The sequence below is a fragment of the Trifolium pratense genome, linkage group LG1, assembly GCF_020283565.1.
Source record: "Trifolium pratense cultivar HEN17-A07 linkage group LG1, ARS_RC_1.1, whole genome shotgun sequence".
Lineage (NCBI taxonomy): Eukaryota > Viridiplantae > Streptophyta > Magnoliopsida > Fabales > Fabaceae > Trifolium > Trifolium pratense.
The window spans coordinates 28,548,793-28,569,068 of record NC_060059.1 but is presented as its reverse complement, the minus strand read 5'-3'; the positions used below and the strand labels follow the sequence as shown (position 1 = coordinate 28,569,068).

Genomic DNA, 20,276 nt, shown 5'->3' with positions numbered 1-20,276 from the left:
AGTTATTATCACGTGTAATTTGAAAAGTTATATTATCAAACTCAATTTTGCTAAATCAATTTTTTTTTGCAATACAACCAAACACAATAATAGTCATGTCACTAATCACATTCATTATTTGGTTTTAACATTGCAGATTTAATATTAACCGATGATCATTTGATACAATATGCACTAGCAGACCAATTGTGATTTAAATTATGTCCACAAAGTGTTAAGCCCCATCAACTTTCATAGGAAAGATTTCATACGACAATTAAGCACCATCAATTTTCATTGCACAATTTAAACATTTAAAAACCGATAATCTCTTATATTATAAGCTTGCTAAAATAAGCTAACCCTAAACCAAATTTTTTCCCCTCTCATTTTTTGTTTCTTTTTATCGTAGTTTTATATTAAAAAATTACATATTTGTCATCGAACCTGCATCCCTTACTTACAATAAAATCTTTCAACCGCTAAAACATGTGCTTCAATTATGAAAGAATTTAGGAATCCTAATATGTTAACCCTGTTTTCAATAAATTTGAACGGCGGAATTAATCACAATTTTTATTTATTTATGGACGTCTACTTAAGTTTATGTTCTTGATTATGTCTTTAATTTTTTTTAACCTTTAATTATCATCAATTTTTTAACCTTCAGTTATCAACAATTTTTTTTAATAAGTAAACAAAACGATGGGGTTCCAAAAATATTTAAAAAATATATAAAATATAAAATAAGCACATAAACAAATATAGAATAATTAGTCCATAAAATTCACTATTCTACTCTTATTATAAATGCTCTTAAAACTTTTGTATTTTAGGGGGGTGTATTGGATTGGGATTTCATGAGACAATTTTGGCAAAAAAAGTCTTGATGATTTTATGAGATTTTGTTGGACTATGTTGATTTTGTGAGATTTTAAAGACTTTTTTACAGAGACTTTTTTACAATCAAGATTTTTAACACATGATTTGAATGGATTTTGAGAGATTTTTTTCAAAAAACTTTTTACAATCAAGATTTCATAATACTTTATATATTAAGAAACTTTTGTATATTAGGCAAATTTTAAAAGAATCAATAAATTTTAATAAAAGAAATTATATTTTTTTGGGAATCCAAATTTTTAAACAAAAAAAAAGCCTTACATTTTTTTCACGTATATGTTTCTAATCACAAATAAAAACCATTATCACCATTGATGGGAAAAGAAGCAGATGAAGGTAACGAAAAAAAATTTGCCGTAAAAAGTTGTATTGAATCAAAAGTTTGTAAAAAAGATGTAGAATTTGTTAAAATATTTTTTTGCAAAAAAACATATTTGATAGAAGAAGAAGAAGAAGAAGAACCGATATAATGATGATGAAAGTAAAAAATCTTGGAGAGTTTGAAAAAGTCTCAAGTCTTTTGGTGAGATTTTTGAACAAGTGAACAAAGAAAAGAAGAAGGAGTGCAGTGATGATGAACTATGAAAAAATAAAGAAAAAAAAATTTGATACAATGATGATGAAAATAAAAAGTCTTGGAGATTTCAAAAAAGTCTCAAGGCTTTTGGTGAGATTGTTGAAAAAGTCTATCAAGTGTATTTTCAACTAAAAAGTCTCTCAAAATCCATTCCATAGAAGAATCCATCAAAATCGGTAGACTTTTGAATACCAGTAGACATTTTAAAAGTAGTACCAAATCTCAATTGAATACCAACGGATTTTATTGCCCTGAAAAAAAAATCATATTTGTCTTAATTGAATACCACAAGATTTATTTAACTTTTGTAAAAGTCTTGATTGAATACCTCAAGATTTTTTTGTCATAAAAAAGTCTTTTAAAATCCCATGAAATCTCAATCCAATACACCCTCCTTATTTTTTATTATTACATATTAAACCTACCCATGCGTGGGTCAAAGTTCTAGTTAATTATTATCATCATATCTCTCTCACCGACTAAACCCTAATTTATTTGCACGCTCTCAACCTTGAATTTGAAGTTCCTTCACCGCTCTCTCTTTCTCACATGGCGACGGCGCGTGAAGAAAACGGTTACGAAGGCGGAGGAGGTTTCGGCAAGTTCCGAAAACGACCATTCCGGAGAACCCAAACAACGCCTTACGATCGGCCGCCGACAGCTCTGAGAAACCCTAACCATAACAACGGTTGGCTCTCGAAGCTCTTAGATCCCGCGCAGAGGCTCATCACTTATAGCGCTCACCGTCTCTTCGCCTCCGTTTTCCGCAAACGCCTTCCTCCACCTCCTTCAGGTTTTTCTTTAATTCCTCAATTACTTAATCTAATTGAGCTAAGATTTCTTCATTTTCAGTTTTTCTTTTGCATTTCTTCACGAGAATTGATAGTTTTTGGTGTTATTGTTAATTAATTAATTAATTAATGATTAATGATAGTGTCAATGTTTAGCATTAAAGATCGTGTTAATTGTCTTTGTTGTTATTAGATTGTTGTTATGCGTTTAGTAACTAATTGAATTCTAGTTCATGAATTGTGGATAGGTTGATACTTTGTGTTGTGGTTCTAGCTAAGGGCTGTTTGGATTAGCTTATTAGAGCTTTTATCTACTGGCATAAGTTTTGTGAACTGTTTGGTTGAAATTATAAAAAACAGCCTATGACATTTTTTAATAAGTTTTTTTTTTTAAGTTTTTTTTTACAAGTTCTCCAAGATAGCTTATGAAAATAGTTTATAGCAGATACAAAAACAATTTAATTTAATTTTATCTGATGTTATAAAAATAGCTTATGTAAGCTTATTCTTAAACACTTATTGTAATAAGCGGTTATGCTATAAGCTGCAAATAAGCTATATATCCAAACAGGGTACAATTCATTGTATTATATTTTTGCATGTTGTCTTAGTAGAGCTACTGTAAATGTAAATGCAGTATTAAGTTGAGCTAAGTGTGTTGGTTAGATTAAATGGATAATGATTTTAGCGTTTTGAAAGTAGGGGCGATGAATGGCATAAGAACTAAGAAGTGTGTGTGCAGTTATCAAATTGGACTGCATCACTGAACACATATCTGTTGGATTCAGTTTGTAAGGCGAACATGATCAAAATGCTTTAGATGTAGAGTTGTAGACTAGTTCCCGTCTAGCCCCTATATGGATATGTAAACAGTATCTTCAATAACATGATAAAAATAGTATAATTTGTAAACTTGAATCAGTGAAGATAAAAAACGGGGAACAATGGCTATGAAAATTTTCTGCGAGCTCTCTTTGGTCGTTTTATATATATTTTGTATAAAGTTGTCATAATGGTATGTATATGCTTAGTAATTTGTTGTAAATTTTCTTTGATTTTTCTTCCTATCTGCTTTGTGCGCGATTCTTCTCTGATATTGAAGTAATCAAATGATTCCATGTTTATCCTGTGATTTTTTTGGGCACAGAAACAGTACAAGAAGCAAGGGACAATCGCAAGGAAACATCTACCTTTGTAAGTATGCTTGCTTCTGATGTATATATTCACCGGTTCCTTTTCTTAGGAGTCATTCCTCAAATGTGCTTCCCATATACTTCATTTTAAAGTTTGTATTATTATTTGTTACCTTACCATAAAGCTACTAATAATTATTTGGTTGTTCATTTTTTCAATCACTTAATGAAATTTGATTAAAATTTATGGATCTTGTTTATTTGCCCGTTTCTATTCAAACTTATTCTCAGGTGTGGTTTTATCTTTTGTTAATTAAGGACTACTTGTTCATTTGTCAAGGACCTCCATGGGTTCTTGTGGCATGTTCAACTGATGGTGATTGAATATACTTCTGCATTGAGTAGAAACCTATGCTTAAGATTAATGGGCATTACTTATGGGGAGTTTGTTAGTTTTCCTGAAAAAATGTTGTTTAAAACCTTGTTGGTACTTAACTACAACATATTTTGTAATGGATCAAGTTTTCATGGAATGATTTAGTTGTGTTGGTAAGCAGGATTACAGTGCGTTGAAATATATTGTAGCACGTTTGGTTGGGTATTGCACTCTATTGTTAGTTATCTAGGTAGGAGATGAAGTAGACTCAAAAGTGTTTATGTTTGTAATTGCTATAATTATTCCATATAAATGAATTATTGCTTAATGCTTGGTAAATGTAGATATATAAGCACGCGGTGTTGTCAAAATCGGCCATGGTGGCGCCATGGGGAATTGCGGTGGTGGATTGTTTACAACCACCATGAGCAATTCGTGAAGGATGGCGGTGCCATGGTATTTTATGGTGGATATCTGGCTTTCTGCCATGGTCTTCCATTTGCCTCAATAATACTGTGAGCATGGGGTTTTAATAGTTACTAGCATTTGTGAATTACATAAAATATAAATCGTGCATGGTGAAATGCAATGATTTTGATTTTCGAAATAACCTCAAGAATATGCCATTCGATAATAATACATATGACTCAATCAGATTTTGCTCTTATGGTGCTTTAAGATTATAAAACCCTAATTTTTTTGAAGATAGGAATTCACGATGGTTGGCTAATGGCTAGTAGTAAGACTTCCCTTTTCTCTCTGTCTCTATTCACCAAACAAAATATAATTAAAAAGGATTTTTTTATCAATGAGCCATATTTATATGGCAGATATTTGGCTGGCTGTCAAGATCCGCCATCTGTTATTGATAACATTGTGTTGAAGAGCGTTATTCATCAGTGGTTGCTGTTATTACTGATATGAGCATGGATGCTTGAAGCATGTGGAAAGGAGGTATACTCAGATCTTGTTTAAAGAGAACGATAGCTAGGAGTGTGGAGGAACTTTGCATAGCACCTGTACCCTTCCTCTCTAGGCAATGGTTTGGAATCTTGTTCTAGACATAATGGGTATCCTTCAAGCAAACTCTCACAACTTGTTCAACGACAACTTGAACTGGATCCGAATATGCTTCCTTCAATGTACAGAGCCATCCATGCTCGCATTAGTCACTGTGCATGATTCTTGTCTAACTTTTATTATTTTTTTAATATTGTTGCTTGCATAATTGATGGTTTCTGTTATTTTTTGTTGTATGAGGAGGTACAGGTTGCAAATGAGTCATCTGGCAAGCAACAAAGAGTACGAGGCGAAAGTAGTGATCAGATTAACCTATCTGCTGAAGTTGGTTTACCTGAGCTTGAGAAAATGTTAACGCATCAGACTTTTACCAGGTCTGCTTTGTACATGTGGCATAACTGATTGGTATTGGGTTGCTCGATAAATGTATTTATTTTCTACATTTGATAAACTTGTTTACACTGCATTTTGGATCTATTATTTCTATATACTCAAACAAAAACACATTGGGCATATCAGGTCAGAGGCAGAATAGCTAATCTTTTGATTGTCCAATCAGACGTGAATAACTAAGATTATTTTACTTAATCCCAATTGTCTTATAGTATATTATGATTAGGATTACCTCTTCCTGTGACAACCAAGGAAGTTCTGTGTTGCATGTTGTGATGTCATACAGTGAAATATTGGCTTTATCAGTGGTTTAAGCAGATATATATTCATCTGATTTTCAATTTTATTTCTAATAATGGTGTGCATTTACTTGATTTTGCTTTTTGTATGATATTAAAGTTTAGATGGTTTGTATTGTCTTGTGTCAATAAAATAATTTTGGTTTGTTTATTTATATGAGAGCAAAAGAGGAGGTTGTTGTTGGGTTGGCTGCTCCTGACAGTTGACATAAAACTTTTTTGAATCTGGATGACATGAATTGGTAAACAATAATGCAATAATTTGTTCTTTTTAATACAATATATGTTGTCATTGTTTGATCCATGTAGTTGAGTCTACTTGGTGGAATATGCTTGATGGTTATAATTCCATTTCCTTTCTAATTTATTAAAACTTACTTGTTTTCAAACTTGCAATATGCTTCTTCTTAATTTCTATGTGTCTTTTGTGATTGCTTCTTGTTGGTTTTGTACATGATAAAGTGTATACTTTTCCACAGATCAGAGATTGATCATTTGGTAGAGCTTATGCATTCTAGATCCGTAGATACAGCTGCCAGGGAAGAAGGAAAGAGGACAGAAGTGGTTCCATTAGAATCAGTGTTGCCTCGTAACCAAAAGGAAGAGTATCCCCAAACCCCAGCATTAGAAAATGGGATCGAAAACCATGTTGTTTCCACCCCACATTCCACTTTCAGTGTATGACAATTTTCTTCATTATCTTTATATGTATATATATTATTATATTACATGTTATGGATGTGAAACCACATCATGTTCTATTTAACATGTACAATCATATACTGTGTATAGATTTCTGTTGAAGGTGTTGCTTCACCTGCGCAACTAGGAAAGGCTTACATGGAGAGCAGGCCTTCCCAGGTATCCCCATTAATGGTAGGCTCGCGAAGTCCTACCGGGGAGGATTCAATTCTACTGAAAGGCCATCACTTTGTTCAAAAATCCCCTGTTATGTCAATTGTGCCAAGGGCTACTAACCATGCTAGGGTTTCTGAAAATGGTTTTTTGACCCCAAGATCTCGTGGCAGATCGGCAATATATAATATGGCTGCAACACCTTATCCTAGAGTTTATCCAGCCTCCAGACTCAAGGTTTGCCATTCACTGAAAGTATTTTAGATTAAGATATTTCTGAAGCCGAAATTAATATATTTTTCCTCACTTTACAGGGTGCTGGGATTCATGTTGAAGATGGGCCATCATCTTCAACTCAGCATGCACTCGATCATGGTGTACTTTCTGGAACTAAACAAGGGGTAACTTTTGATTATTAGATCTATCCTTTTATAATATTTAAAGGTTTTTCAAGGGATATTTTACTGATGCCCCCCCCCCCCCCCCCCCCCCCCCCCCCTTGCAGGGATTAAAACGTAGAAGTTCTGTATTAGGCAATGATATAGGATCTTTAGGTCCTATACGCCGAATCCGTCACAAGGCTAATCTTCTATCCTCTAAAGGATTGACCCTGACTCACTCAGACAGCCCTCTGCCTATAACTAGTAGCGGGGTTGGTATTATTAATGCTGCTCAGCAATCTTCATTGTCCATGCAGAAGCCTATTCTGTCCGGTGAAGTTAAGCATAGCCATAGCAAATCCTCAGCAGAAAATGAAGATGACACCATGCCTAGTAGCAGCTTTCCTCCTTTACCATCAAAATCTAGTGAGATGGCCTCAAAAATACTGCAGCAACTTGATAAGATGGTTTCTCCCAAAGAAAAATCGTCGATACTAAGGATGCCAAATGTGAATGATAAATCTCCAACGAAGTTGTCATCTTCCATGTTACGAGGACAAGCTCTCCGAAGCATGGAGACAGTAGATTCATCAAAATTGTTGGATAGTGTCCAGGATAATGAATTAGATGATACTCTTAGAAGTTTGTCTGCTAGTGCTCAAAAGTTGACATCAAAGAGGAGCAAGATGGAAAATGGTCTGAAGCCTGTTTCTCTGAATAATGGATTAATTCCAGCAGTAACTGGTTCAGACTCTACTGTCCCAAGGAACCAAGTCATGTCTATTGGAAAATCTGAAGTTTCTTCTGACCCTCCCTCAAAAAAGAGGGCTTTCTGTATGAGTGCACATGAGGTGAGTTAGATTTCTTTAAATTGTTATCTAGTTGATGGACTGCTGTAGTTAATCTTTAAGTTCTGAAAAATTGTTATCTAATTGATATCTGTCGTTACTTTTTTTGGAACTTAAAAAATGTAAGTTCTGAAAAAATCTCTAAAAAAAACTCTATTTATATTTATATTTATATTTATATTTAGTTCTTTACTATATTTATATTTAGTTTTTTATTCTTTCTTTCGTCCACTTAGTTATCACATGATGATTGGAGCAGTTGCCTAGGTGTTTTTTGTTTTCACCTTTGATTTTTGATTCCTGATAATATGAAGTGAGTTGAGTTTTCAAGCGAAGCATGATTTAATATTAGACCGTGATTATTATTGACTGTTTTTTCCTCTCCCTCCTTCTCTCATAGGATTTTCTGGAGTTGGATGATGATGATGATGATGCATGTCCTAATGGAGCTGCCTCTCCTTTCTCTACATCTAGGAAAGACACAAAAGGCTCTACTGCTGTGGCTGAGAAAACAGCCTCTGCCATTGAAAAACCTGTACAGGAGACGCCACCAGGTTCATCTGTAGTGATGTCATCCAAAAGTTTTACAGCAGATGGTAAACTTAGGACACATGATAGTTTGATAGTTGATGAGAAGGTTGACGCACCAACATCAATAACTTCGTCTATTGCCGCTGGTCCTACTGTTAATTCAAATATGGGTGCAGTTAAAACATCGAAGCACACTAATTTAAGTTCTGACAAGCCTACTTCACCAAATGGATCAGTTGCTGATCCTCCCCTGTTTAACTTTGGGAATAATTTTGTTCCTTCGACAGAGCTGACAGGTGCTGATGATCAACCAAAAGAGTCCACTAAAACAGGTCCAGTATTTGGTTTGGATAACGCTGCACCATCAAAGGAAACAAGTGCTACTGATGCTCCATCAGTTAATTTTGGGTTCAACAAAAATAATGACAGTGTTCCACTAGTGCCGTTTACTTCCTCTTCATCAGTTGGTGGTGACTCTACTTTTTTCAAATTTGGTGGAGCTCCTGACTCAAAGCTATGCTCGACCAGGTCAGTGTAATTGTGTTTTGTTCTGGCTGTTCTATTGACATTTTCATCAGCGAAGAATTTTTTGTTTCTGGATTAGTAATCTCATTTTGCATTTTGGAGTATATCTTTTCTTTCATAATTAACTTCTACCTTTTCCTGTGTTAGCTACGGTATACTCATATGTCTTCATTTAGTGCTTTCCATTATTCCCTGTTATTGCTTAGGTATCATTTGACTCGCAGAACACATTTTGCACTCACAGTCAGAGTCAGACTTGTTGATTAAACTAATTTATCATGCTGTGTTGTGTTATCTTCAACTTTGATTTTATAATCTCGTTGAAAATGCATTTTGAACTTATTTCCTGTTTACTTTATACATTTTGACTCTGATTTCTGTGATGTAAACCATGATTATAATTATAGTTTTAATTTGATGCACTGTTGAATGGAAATAGATATAGCCACATCCTACATTATATTCAGTGAAGTGATACAACATTCAATGCACTAATTACCCCTTCATTTACAGTTCTGCTGCTGGTAATGTTGATTCAGTGCCAAAAGTTCATGAATCAGATAATGCTGATGCCAAGACTAATAGAGTTTCTGGATTCCCTGCTCCATCATCAGAACCATCTTCAGCATCTACATCATTGTTAACATCACCCACAAATATATTTACTTTTGGTAACAGTTCTAGTTCAAGTAATGGATCTGCTGCTCCAAGCCCTGTATTTTCCTCCCCATTTCTTCCTGTGGTTACAAATAATTCTACTAGTCAGAATATGTTCAGTAGTTCATCCCTTGCAACAAGCAGCAGCATCAGTGCCGCTGTAACTTCCATACCCAGCATGACAACCAGCACCTCTGCCCCAGTGATGGTGTCTTCATCTTCCACAACTTCCCTTTTCACATTTGGATCCACTCCTTCGCCATCAACAAGTTTACCTCTATCATCTTCCACAGAACCAGTGGAAACCAAGGGAGAACAGAATACTGGAATTGGTAATCTTGGAACCACTTCCTTCGGAAGCTCTTCTGCTGCTGTTGGAAGTACCGGGAATAGCATTTTTGGCTTTAGTTCGTCGGCAACATCTGCAAATAGCCAGTCCCAGACTCAGGGTTCTATCTTTGGCACTATAAGTGGGTCTTCCGTTGGTACTCTGGCACCAAGTGCTACTAGTGGTTTTGCAACTTCGACTCAGAGTCAGTCTGTGGCATTTGGGTCATCTACATCATCCCCATTAGTTGAGTTGACCGGGAATACAGCTTTTTCTTCAGGGACTCCGTCGCTCCCTTGTTCAAGTCCTGCAACAAATATTTTTAACTCTGGTACAATTTCTGGACAAAGCACCGCTGCCTCCTCTTTGGAAGCCAACCCTGTTAACTCCAATAGTGGCACAAATTCTACTTCATTTGGACTTCCGAGTTGGCAGCCCAGCAAGTCATCTCTGTTTGGTACTCCCTTTAGTTCATCATCATCATCATCATCTACTTCTGGGGTTTCCTTTGGAACATCCACTCCGTCTACTTCCACCAGTTCTCCCATGGTGTTTGGATCATCTACAGGTGCATCAGTTCCTCCATTCTCATTTAATTCAGCTGCAGCTACTACCAATACACAGCCTGCTTTTGGAAACCCTAGTCCTGTCTTTGCATTTGGGACAGCTTCTGTTAATAATGATCAAACGAGCATGGAGGACAGTATGGCCGAGGATACAGTTCAAGCAACTCCATCCGTCACTCCTGTATTTGGTCAACAACCTCCCCCGGTTCAATCAAATTTTGTATTCGGTGCACCAACTCCACCAGCAGCGAATCCTTTCCAGTTTGGGGGTCAACAGAATATTGCTCCACAGAATCCATCTCCATTTCTGGCTTCCGGCAGTCTAGAATTTAACGCTGGAGGGAGTTTCTCGCTGGGCACTGGTGGTGTTGATAAGTCTGGTCGAAAGCATATTAAAATTAAACACAACAGGCAGCGTAAGAAGTAAGAGAAAGACTGTTACTTATGGAAGTGGTTAGTAATGTCACTGATGCAGTCTGCTCATGATTGCAACAAATAAATAAGCTCTAAAGGCAAGTGATCCCTTAATTTGGCTGTTGAGGTTGCACTCTGGACAAGTGAGATGCTATTGAAATGAAATCAACACACGCATGCTGGTTAGTATCATCTGTCTTGCTTCTTATTTAATGCAAGGCATAAGTTTGCACAATTTTGTAATAATATGATATGATAGAACATTATTTGCTGTATTTGTTGTACTGGTTAGACTTATAGGTCTTGGTTCTAGATCAACATTTGGTCGGTTGTGTCGTTGTGATCACAAAATCCCTGTATTATCGTTTATTTTTATCGTAGGCCGAAACAGGCATGAATTTAATCTACACTAATAAATTTCTAGCTTATAAAAAAAGTAGTACCTTTTATCACTTATAATTTGTCTCATGTCCAATACTAAATGTCTCCAAAAATAAAGAAGTGTACACTTAAATATATATATATATATATATATATATATATATATATATATATATATATATATATATATATATATATATATATATATATATATATATATATATAAAATTTATAGCACTCTAATAGCGACATATTGTTTTCTTTTTTCTTTTTTCTTCACGACACAACAAACATACATGTTCTTCTCCCTCATTGATTTATATAGAAAATATAGAAAGATAAAATCATAAAATCATAAAATATCACAACCAGACATATATCATGTGATTTTTTTTATTGATTTAACTCACAGTATTAGCTGCATGGAAAAGATAGCTAAAATCATAACAATGTCACAAACTATATATAAATGGCCAATTTTTTCTATTGAATATCATTTGTAGTTTATTTATTTATTACTTGCAACTTACATGTTATAGTATAAAATTATTAACATTAACTAGTTAAAGACCCGTGCATTCGCACGGGTCTATTGACTTTTATTCGATATTTGAGTTTGTCAGTATATTAATGTAGACAATTTATTTAAAATTAAATATTTAAAAATTTGTTATATAATAATATTGTTAAAATATAAGTAGAATTATTGTGTTAATTATTTATTTATTTTTATTTTTTGACAAAAGTGTTAGTTACTTCTTGTAAACTTATTTATTCAATTTTTATGTTTAAGTGATAAATAATGGTTTCGTATATATTTTTAATAAAAAATTAGAAATTTTATTAGGAATATTTAGGATAATTTAGTAAACTTTGTAGTAATATTGTTTAGTTTCGTTTATATCTATATCTATATCTATATCTATATCTATATATAAAGAGAATACATGAGTTTTGGTGTGGACTTTTTATAATACCAACAATACTCTTGATTTTTTTAGTAGCAACAAAAATCTTTTATTAACAAACTCATCATAACATAAGACACATCTTTATTTAGCAACAACAATTTTTTATTAACAAATTGACCACAACATAAGACTTATCTTTTTTTTTGACATAACGCGCCTGTCTGGCCAATTAATTATATTTTTTATTATTTCTATATTTCTATTTTTATGCGGTTTTTTCTATAATTTTTTTATTTACTAAATTTTCTATAATTTTTTATTGTTTCCCCCCTATTTTTATGTATAGATTGTTCTGTTTTTGTTGTTATCTATAGTATGTTTTGTTCCTATATTTAAGCATATCATCTTTCTATATTTTTTTTAATATTTTTTTTATTGAAATTACAATGAAGTATATAAAACTTACAACGTGGTTAAAAGTAACAAAGATAAATTAGTAACTTTGGTGGTAATCGATTTTAATATATTAGTAATAGATATTGTTTTTTTAGTTTTTCAAAAAAGAATTCTTATGATACCATTTTTTAGTTTCTTTTTTTTTTTAAAAATATTTTTTATTCTGTAATGGTACGCTGGTCAATCCATTTAATCCGTAGACCAACAGGGACCGGACTCGGGCCAATATATCATAACTCGTTTTTTTTTCCTTTTAAGCAAGTGGTTATTTGATTCCTAATTCTTGCGTATGGAGATCCATCATGCTTGTCTAACAAGTTTTTCGACAGAGATTAATCATTTCTAAAACACTGGTGGAAACTTCATACTTATACTATATAAATAAAAAAGAACAACAATGAAAACAACACGTCGCTAAAACTGAAAAGATGAATAACATGAAATGGTAAAATGTCTACAAAAGTGACTAGAAGATCCATACTTTCGAATCTGTAACGTCAACGTCTAAGTCATTGATTAAATATATAGATCAAATTTGATATGTCAATCTGAATCAAATGAGAACTCAAACAACGCAAATAAAGCCGCATTTAGACAATAAAATAAAAAAAAAAAAAAGAAAAATCAATGTAAACGGGTGACTCTAAACCAAACAAATGATTTAAAATCACCCCATCTAAAATGGATTATGAAGAGAAAAGTTATAGAGAAGGTGAAATTTCTCTCTAAAAATTGGAGCCGAGTCTTAGCCATATCATTATTCATTTATGTCTAGAAAGTAGGGGTGTTCGTATCCGAACAAATCCAAAAGTAAAATCGCAAACCGAACCAATCCAAACTAAAACCGCAAAAAACACATTTAATTTTAGCCGCACGGATCATTTATCTTCTAAACCGCACGGTCTGGTTTGATTTGCGGTTTTCATTTCAGAAAACCAAACCAAACCGCAATACTTAACTTAACTCTATCAACTATTAACAATCAACCCAAATTAACTCTATCAATTATTATATATATGCAATTTATGTATATGCATATTGTAGCATATAAACAATAAAATAAATTTTTCTATGTTTATTTTGTAACAAGTTGGAAATATTGTCTTATTTTTTATATCGTGACAAACCGCACAAACCGAACCAACCCTAACCGCATTGGTTTGGTTTAGTTTGGATGACTTTTTAAAAACTAACCGAACCAGACTTTTTAAAAATCAACCGAGCCAAACCGAACCGTATACATTTTTATCTCTCGATTAGAATGACTTTTATACTCAAAACCGAACCAAACCAAACCATACCGTGAGCACCCCTACTAGAAAGTAAAACACAGTGTTTCGCAAATGTAAATGTAGTAGTAACTAGTAACATAAAAGACATAGCAATTTATTAGACAACTTAGTTTTCTTTACCATATATTTTTTGTGCGCAACTGGAGATCAACTAATCACTAGAATCAGTTTGGACTACAAAATGAATTTAGATAATATCATTATGCATTTATGCCTAGAAAGTAAAACAGAGTGTTTCACAAAGTAACATGCAATTTATTGGACAGCTTAGTTTTTGTTACCAGATATTCTCTGTAAACAACTGGAGATAAACTAATCGATCGAACCAGTTAGGACTACAAAATGAATTTGATAATATTATCATAACCATTATTAATAAAAAACAGAAAACCAAAAAAATAAAAGAGGGGGTAATGCATGGTTGTGTAAAAGAACACCCAAAAACATAGTACAAATAATTTCTTCTAGTGCATGCATGCTACTACATCCTAATAGTCCTAAATAAAACAGAGAAATCAAAGTGTTTCATATATGGATCCCAATGGAAGCCAATCTCATCTCCTTTCTTCAATCCCCTTCTTCTAACAAAATCATGGAACCAATTCTCAAAGAAAACATAGTTTGCTGAACAAACCTCACATCTCTTGAGAACCAACACATGCCTCGATTCGTTGTCGCAATCAAAAATCCTAACCAAAGTTCCTCTTTCAACATCAGAACCAGCAGCCAACACAGGTAACACCAACTCCTCTACTAAATCTTTGTCCAACATTAGCTTATCATCAAGATCATTCTCTTGAAGTACTTTCTTGATCTTCCAAGGATCATCATATAGCATCAAGTTGGTTGAGTAACCCCACCATCTTCTTCCAATGTGATATGTGTGTGCTTTTGACTTGGGACATGGACACACACCCAATGATAAATGGGTGCATGTTGTGTTGAAGGGGTAAATGTTAGCCATATAGAATGCAAATGTTTTTTGATCTTAGGTTTTGTTGCATAAACTTTTTTAATTAAGTGAAATTAAAGAACATGATTTACAAATGAAAAATGAATTATTTTATAGAGAAACTAAATCAAATAGGTGATGTGGATTTGGACAAGCCTAAAAAGAGGAATTAGAGCTTATATGGTAAATGATACAAATGCAAAATAATTACTAACATTGTGATTACACACATATAAAATATATTATGATGTTACTCAAATTTTAATCATTACCACTTTTTCTGAAAAATAAAAAGATTCTAATGACTAAATCACGTAAATTAAAAAAAAGATAGTAATTTTAAATTTTTTAACAATTAGTGTTGTTTTTCCAAATTGATTCTTTGAGTAAGAAATCATTTAATTCTTTTTTACATATTATTATATCTTAAAGAAAAGACGTAAAATAATTAGATAAAGAAATAACGGGTGAAAATTAGACAATGATCCTACAAAAAGGACAAATAAATTCCAAAGGAAGGTCTTAATTATTTTGAGGGATTTTGGTATTATTAATTTTTAGTTATGTATAATGTTTTTTTTTTTTTAGAAAAAGTTAAGTATTATTTTTTTGGTTACTTCTTTCATAAAAGTGATGGTTCAATGTGCTAAGCCCATCAGATTATGTGGACTGAGAGTACATCAGCCTATTATCCCTTCACTGTCAAGAGCAGGAGGTGTTCACTGCTCTGTAAAGCCAACCTTATGCGGTTCCCTCTATTCTAGAGACCAGGATATTTAGGCCTTCGCCCAAATCCCATGGCCCAACTCTCAACTTCAAGCGGGCAGGCCAGAATAGAGTACAACTCAGCCCAACCCAATGAACCAAAACCATGTTCCATCACACTAATGCCCCCACTTGGGTTAAAAGTTAAGTACAATGTTGTACTTCATTTTTCATTGGTTCCTCAGAAAAAAAATCCACCGATATCTCTTAATTTAGAAGTAAATCCGCAATTTTTCCTCTTTCATAAAAATGAAATAATTCCATTAAAAAAAAACTTCCACTAATTATTATGGGTTCGTTTGACGCCCAAGATAAGATAGAGACATAATAGAATAATTATAATATGATAGTGACAAGAAAAACACTTATCCTATCCTATTGTGCATTTGATGGACACATGATAAGAAAATCATATTAACAGTTGATCAATAATTGTGATCGTAACTTTACGAGCACAAAAAATAGTAAATAACTAGATAAGTTTCTACCAAAAAAAAAAAAAAACTAGATTACTATTTATTCTATCATGTGTTTGATGCACTTATCTAGTTTCTTTTCTTTTGGGTAGAAACTTATCTAGTTATTATCCTATCACAATCTTATCACCTTTTTATCCTTAAATATTTTTTTCTTCTTATAAATAATGTAACTCACATTTCATTTGAGAAATAAGAATCGTTTCTCTAACAAAAAAATAAAGAATCGTTTTCTCAAATTGCTGCCTGACCGTCATCACAATAGCCATATCTCTGGATATGATTTTGCGTGTCTAACATTTTATTTACGAAAAGTATTCATTATTAAATGCGGTAAAATTCATATCTATAATAAGAACTAATTACATTAGTAAGAACTAATTACTAATAATATTAATTAAAAATAATGTCGATTCTTTATTATTAAAATTAGGATTTAATTGATATGCACCGACGGTGTAAAATAATTTTATACTCAGTGGCGGAACCAGGAAATTAAACTAGGGGGGCCGCTAAAAAAATTATATTTCTAACAAATATTTAAGTAATAGAAAATACAAATTTGATCATAAAAATATTAAATTGCATACCGTAAATAATATTCTACGTGTACCACGTGTTACTTTAAACTAATACTTGCACAAAATTAATCATAAAAAAATTATATATTTCATCATAATACATGTATACTTAAAAGAGAATGATTGTTTTTATTTGAAAATAGTTAGTTTGTTTTTTGGAGAAAAAAAATAGAAATTATCTATTGTTCGTATTGATATATCATTTATATTATTATTATTTTCAACATTTATATTATTATTATTATTATTATTTTTATTATTATTATTATTATTATTATATCTATAAAAATCAACTTTCTATAAAATAATATTGGTTTAGACGTTTAGTGGCGTGAGAAATGTCTTAGGTTCAAATCATGGGTATTGAACATACTTTTTTTAAAAGAACTAAAAATCAAAACTGGGGTCAGCAAGAGTTGAACTCGCGACCCCAGGATGCAAGGGCGCTATGACCTCTTGAACTACCACTGGGCTACACGTGACTTTTAATACTCTATGTGTGCAAATAAATATATATAGATTTAATATTATAAAATTACTAAGGGTATTAAAGTAATTTCTCATTTTTTCGGGGGTGGCCGCGGCCCACCCCAGCCACCCCCTAGTTCCGCCAGTGTTTATACTGTCAACCAATACCAATCATGTTTTCCGCCACATCACCGAACTTCACCTCACTTTCTTGACATGACATAACAAAATGATTGTTATTTATTGGACGATGGTGTAAAACTATTTTACACCGTCAGTGCATATCAATTAAACTCTTAAAATTATATACAAAAATAGATGTAAAAATTGAATAATAATCCAATTCATAAAAGGCTTACTTGAAAAATCAAAATGAAATTGAAACAACAATTTCTTAAATATTTTATTAAAATAAATTGAGGAAAGAAAAAAAATATTATTAAATCGACTATTTTATAAATGTTTCTTTTAACTCTTTCAAAATTATAATCTATAATATTATATTATAATCATAATAAAGTTTGGAGAAAGCTAACATATGTCATAATAGTTTTTCCAACTAGTTTTCGCGAATTGGATGCGCTGGGAAAAGGAGTCGTCATCTTATCGGAGAGGTGCTTGGGTCTGTTTGTACGGTGTCCCTCTTCATGCTTGGAATGAGCAATTCTTTCAGCTATGCGTTTTTGAAAGTGGACGGTTCCTCCGAACAGATTGTTGTTCTGTTGGTAAGAACAGATTAGACTTCGCGCGAGTTTTAATTGCTACACCCGAACTTGACTTAATCAAAAGTAGTGTGACTGCTCTTGTGGATGGGATTCAAGTGGAGATTAAGATTGTGGAGGAATGGGGGTACTCTATGGGTGAAGATTCTTGTCTCATTGATGAGGAGAGCGAGTCAGAGGAATCCCAAGCTGATTGTGGTGAAGGTCATGTGGATCCGGAGGTCTACCGCAGTGTTGATATGTTAGTTGAAAGATTTAAGGAAGGACTGGAGGAGGAGGAGCCTAACGAAGTTCAAGGTATGCGGGATAAGGAGATTTTTGATGAGTCTGATGCTAGACCAGTTTCTTCGAGAGCCGGGACCCTATCAGTTTTGAGGAAGGGCTCCCAAGATTTGTCCGGAGTCCAGGAGGGTAAGGAAGATACGTCTACCCCCATGAAGGAGGCTCATATGCGTCCTACTAATCGGTCATTTTTTAGTAAGCGTACCAGTTCTTGCCCTCCGGAGGCAAGACGCTCCGTTCTGTCAGGGCCTTGGAGCTTGGAATGGCTGCAGGATCAGAATCATGGGGATGCGGGAGTAATTTTTTCAGCTAGTAAGAGGAGTAGAAAGGCACTTCACCAAGGACCGAAATTTGTCAAAAAGGGAGAGCAGGACCGGAGGAGAAGGAAAGCAGGAGGGCCGCTTCGCCATCCACTACATAGCATCAAAAAAGTTGCTAGGATGCCAAGCAAAGATCGTTGCGAGGTGCTAAAGGTCTTAAAAAAGAGCGTTCGTCGGCGTAGGGGTGGGGATGAGGTGAATCGATCATGCTCTTTGAGTCGTCAAGCTTCTTCAGGAGGTTCATCCTCGTCGGTTTCTGTCAATAACGATTGGAAGAATTGGGTGGCGGTTCAAGGCAATGACCAAATGGCGGTAGATGACGTGTGGGGGATCGGGAAAGCCATTGGGGTGAAGTTTAAGGGAGATAATGTGAATATGTTCCAGATTCTTTCTAGGGCGGGCAAGGGCAAGAAACGGAATTCAGGGCAGGTGTCTGGTGCGGGGGGGACCCGGAAGGTTGACGGGTGCTAGTGTAGCGGTCTTCTGTTGGTAGGGGTGGAGGGGTGTTGTGTTCCGATGAAGATTATTTCTTGGAATATCAGAGGGCTGGGAGGCCCTGAAAAGAGGAAGGAGGTGCGTAAGATGGTGGGGGATTTGAAACCCTTTATTCTTTGTATCCAGGAGACGAAATTGCAATATTGTGATGATTTTATCTGTAAGACACTCTGGTGTAGTTCTTCTCACGGGTTCTCGTATCGCCCATCGGTTGGGGCGTCAGGAGGGCTTTTAACTCTGTGGGATTCTTCTGAGGTGGAGGTTTGGTCGGTTGAGAGTCGAGAGCATGTTTTGTGGTGTCACGGTCGGTTTTCTAGGACTGGGGACGAATTTCATGTGGCAAATGTCTACGTGCCTTGTGATGATGGGGCTAAGCAAGCTTTGTGGGATTCTCTTTCGGTGCGTCTCGATTTGCTGGCGGGTAGAAAGGTGTGCGTGTGTGGGGATTTTAACGCTGTCAAACACATAGATGAAAGAAGGTCGGTTAGGAGCGGGCATCGATCCTCGGATCATATTCCGTTCAATCGATTTATTGAAGATAACTCTTTGATAGATCTTCCCTTAATTGGACGTAAGTTTTCATGGTTTAAAGGGGACGGTCTCTCGATGAGCCGTCTTGACAGGTTTCTTCTCTCTGACGAGTGGTGCTTGACGTGGCCTAATTGCAAGCAAGTAGCCAAGTTGAGGGGTTTGTCTGACCATTGTCCTCTGGTCTTGTCTGCAAATGAGGAAGATTGGGGACCTCGTCCTATGAGGATGCTTAAGTGTTGGAAGGATATACCCGGTTACAACATGTTTGTTAGAGAAAAGTGGAATTCGCTCCAGGTTGATGGGTGGGGTGGATATGTGCTCAAGGAAAAACTCAAGATGATTAAGGAGGCCCTGAGAGAGTGGCATACGACTCATGCTCAAAATCTTCCTAGTCGCATTGATACTTTGAAGGTCAGGCTTTCAGCTCTCGATGAGAAGGGGGAGGATGATGATCTTTCTGAGGCGGAATTAGATGAGCTTCATGGAGTTTCGTATGATATTCTTTCGCTTTCTAAGCTGCATGCCAGCATCAGTTGACAACAATCTCGGTCTTTGTGGCTTAAGGAAGGCGATGCAAACTCTAAGTACTTTCATTCGGTTTTGGCAAGTCGTCGACGAAGGAATGCTTTGTCCGTTATTCAGGTCGATGGTGAAACACTAGAAGGCGTGATTCCGATTAGGCAGGCGGTGTTTTCGCATTTTGAGTCTCACTTTAAGGCTCCTATTGTGGAGAGACCTGGGGTTGACGACCTTCAGTTTAAGCGGTTGAGCCAGGTGGAGATTGGTGGCTTAATCAAACCTTTTACGGAGGTTGAGGTGAAACAAGCTGTGTGGGACTGTGATAGTTATAAAAGCCCGGGCCCCGACGACATTAATTTCGGTTTTATAAAAGATTTCTGGGCCGATTTGCGGGGCGACGTTATGCGATTCCTTCTTGATTTTCATCGGAATGGTAGGTTGACTAAAGGTATCAATTCCACTTTCATTGCTCTGATCCCCAAAACGGATAGTCCCCAACGGTTGAATGACTTTCGACCTATTTCGCTTGTGGGAAGCCTTTATAAAATTC

The 20,276-nt window shown here is 34.7% G+C and overlaps 3 protein-coding genes across 6 annotated transcripts; 2 read left to right on the top strand and 1 right to left on the bottom strand.

The window, feature by feature from the left end:
• The first annotated feature begins 1,888 nt into the window (after positions 1 to 1,888).
• LOC123909831 (nuclear pore complex protein NUP1) lies at positions 1,889 to 11,027 on the top strand. Of its 4 annotated transcripts, XM_045960773.1 has the most exons (10): positions 2,175 to 2,252; positions 3,398 to 3,444; positions 4,590 to 4,901; positions 5,029 to 5,153; positions 5,951 to 6,149; positions 6,264 to 6,563; positions 6,641 to 6,727; positions 6,832 to 7,557; positions 7,955 to 8,613; positions 9,124 to 11,027. In XM_045960773.1, the coding sequence occupies exons 4-10, from the start codon at positions 5,128 to 5,130 to the stop codon at positions 10,586 to 10,588; spliced, it is 3,462 nt and encodes a 1,153-aa protein (XP_045816729.1). In that variant the 5' UTR covers positions 2,175 to 2,252; positions 3,398 to 3,444; positions 4,590 to 4,901; positions 5,029 to 5,127; the 3' UTR covers positions 10,589 to 11,027. The 4 variants fall into 4 exon arrangements, with proteins under 4 accessions (XP_045816724.1, XP_045816716.1, XP_045816709.1 ...); XM_045960768.1 differs by lacking the exon at positions 4,590 to 4,901 and having other exon boundaries at positions 1,889 to 2,252; XM_045960760.1 differs by lacking the exon at positions 4,590 to 4,901 and having other exon boundaries at positions 1,928 to 2,252; positions 5,023 to 5,153.
• Positions 11,028 to 14,096: 3,069 nt separating this feature from the next.
• On the bottom strand, positions 14,097 to 14,579 carry LOC123909826 (putative B3 domain-containing protein At1g78640). The gene has a single exon (XM_045960745.1). The coding sequence runs from the start codon at positions 14,577 to 14,579 to the stop codon at positions 14,097 to 14,099; it is 483 nt and encodes a 160-aa protein (XP_045816701.1).
• A 2,855-nt stretch (positions 14,580 to 17,434) lies between these two features.
• LOC123891756 lies at positions 17,435 to 18,652 on the top strand. The gene has a single exon (XM_045941654.1). The coding sequence runs from the start codon at positions 17,435 to 17,437 to the stop codon at positions 18,650 to 18,652; it is 1,218 nt and encodes a 405-aa protein (XP_045797610.1).
• Positions 18,653 to 20,276: the final 1,624 nt, after the last annotated feature.

Coding starts and splice junctions, on each gene's coding strand:
- LOC123909831 (XM_045960753.1), top strand. CDS start 2,009: ATGGCGACGGCGCGTGAAGAAAACGGTTACGAAGGCGGAGGAGGTTTC. Junction 5,154..5,950: donor ACGCATCAGACTTTTACCAG/GTCTGCTTTGTA, acceptor ACTTTTCCACAG/ATCAGAGATTGATCATTTGG. Junction 7,558..7,954: donor TCTGTATGAGTGCACATGAG/GTGAGTTAGATT, acceptor CTTCTCTCATAG/GATTTTCTGGAGTTGGATGA.
- LOC123909826 (XM_045960745.1), bottom strand. CDS start 14,579: ATGGCTAACATTTACCCCTTCAACACAACATGCACCCATTTATCATTG.
- LOC123891756 (XM_045941654.1), top strand. CDS start 17,435: ATGCGCTGGGAAAAGGAGTCGTCATCTTATCGGAGAGGTGCTTGGGTC.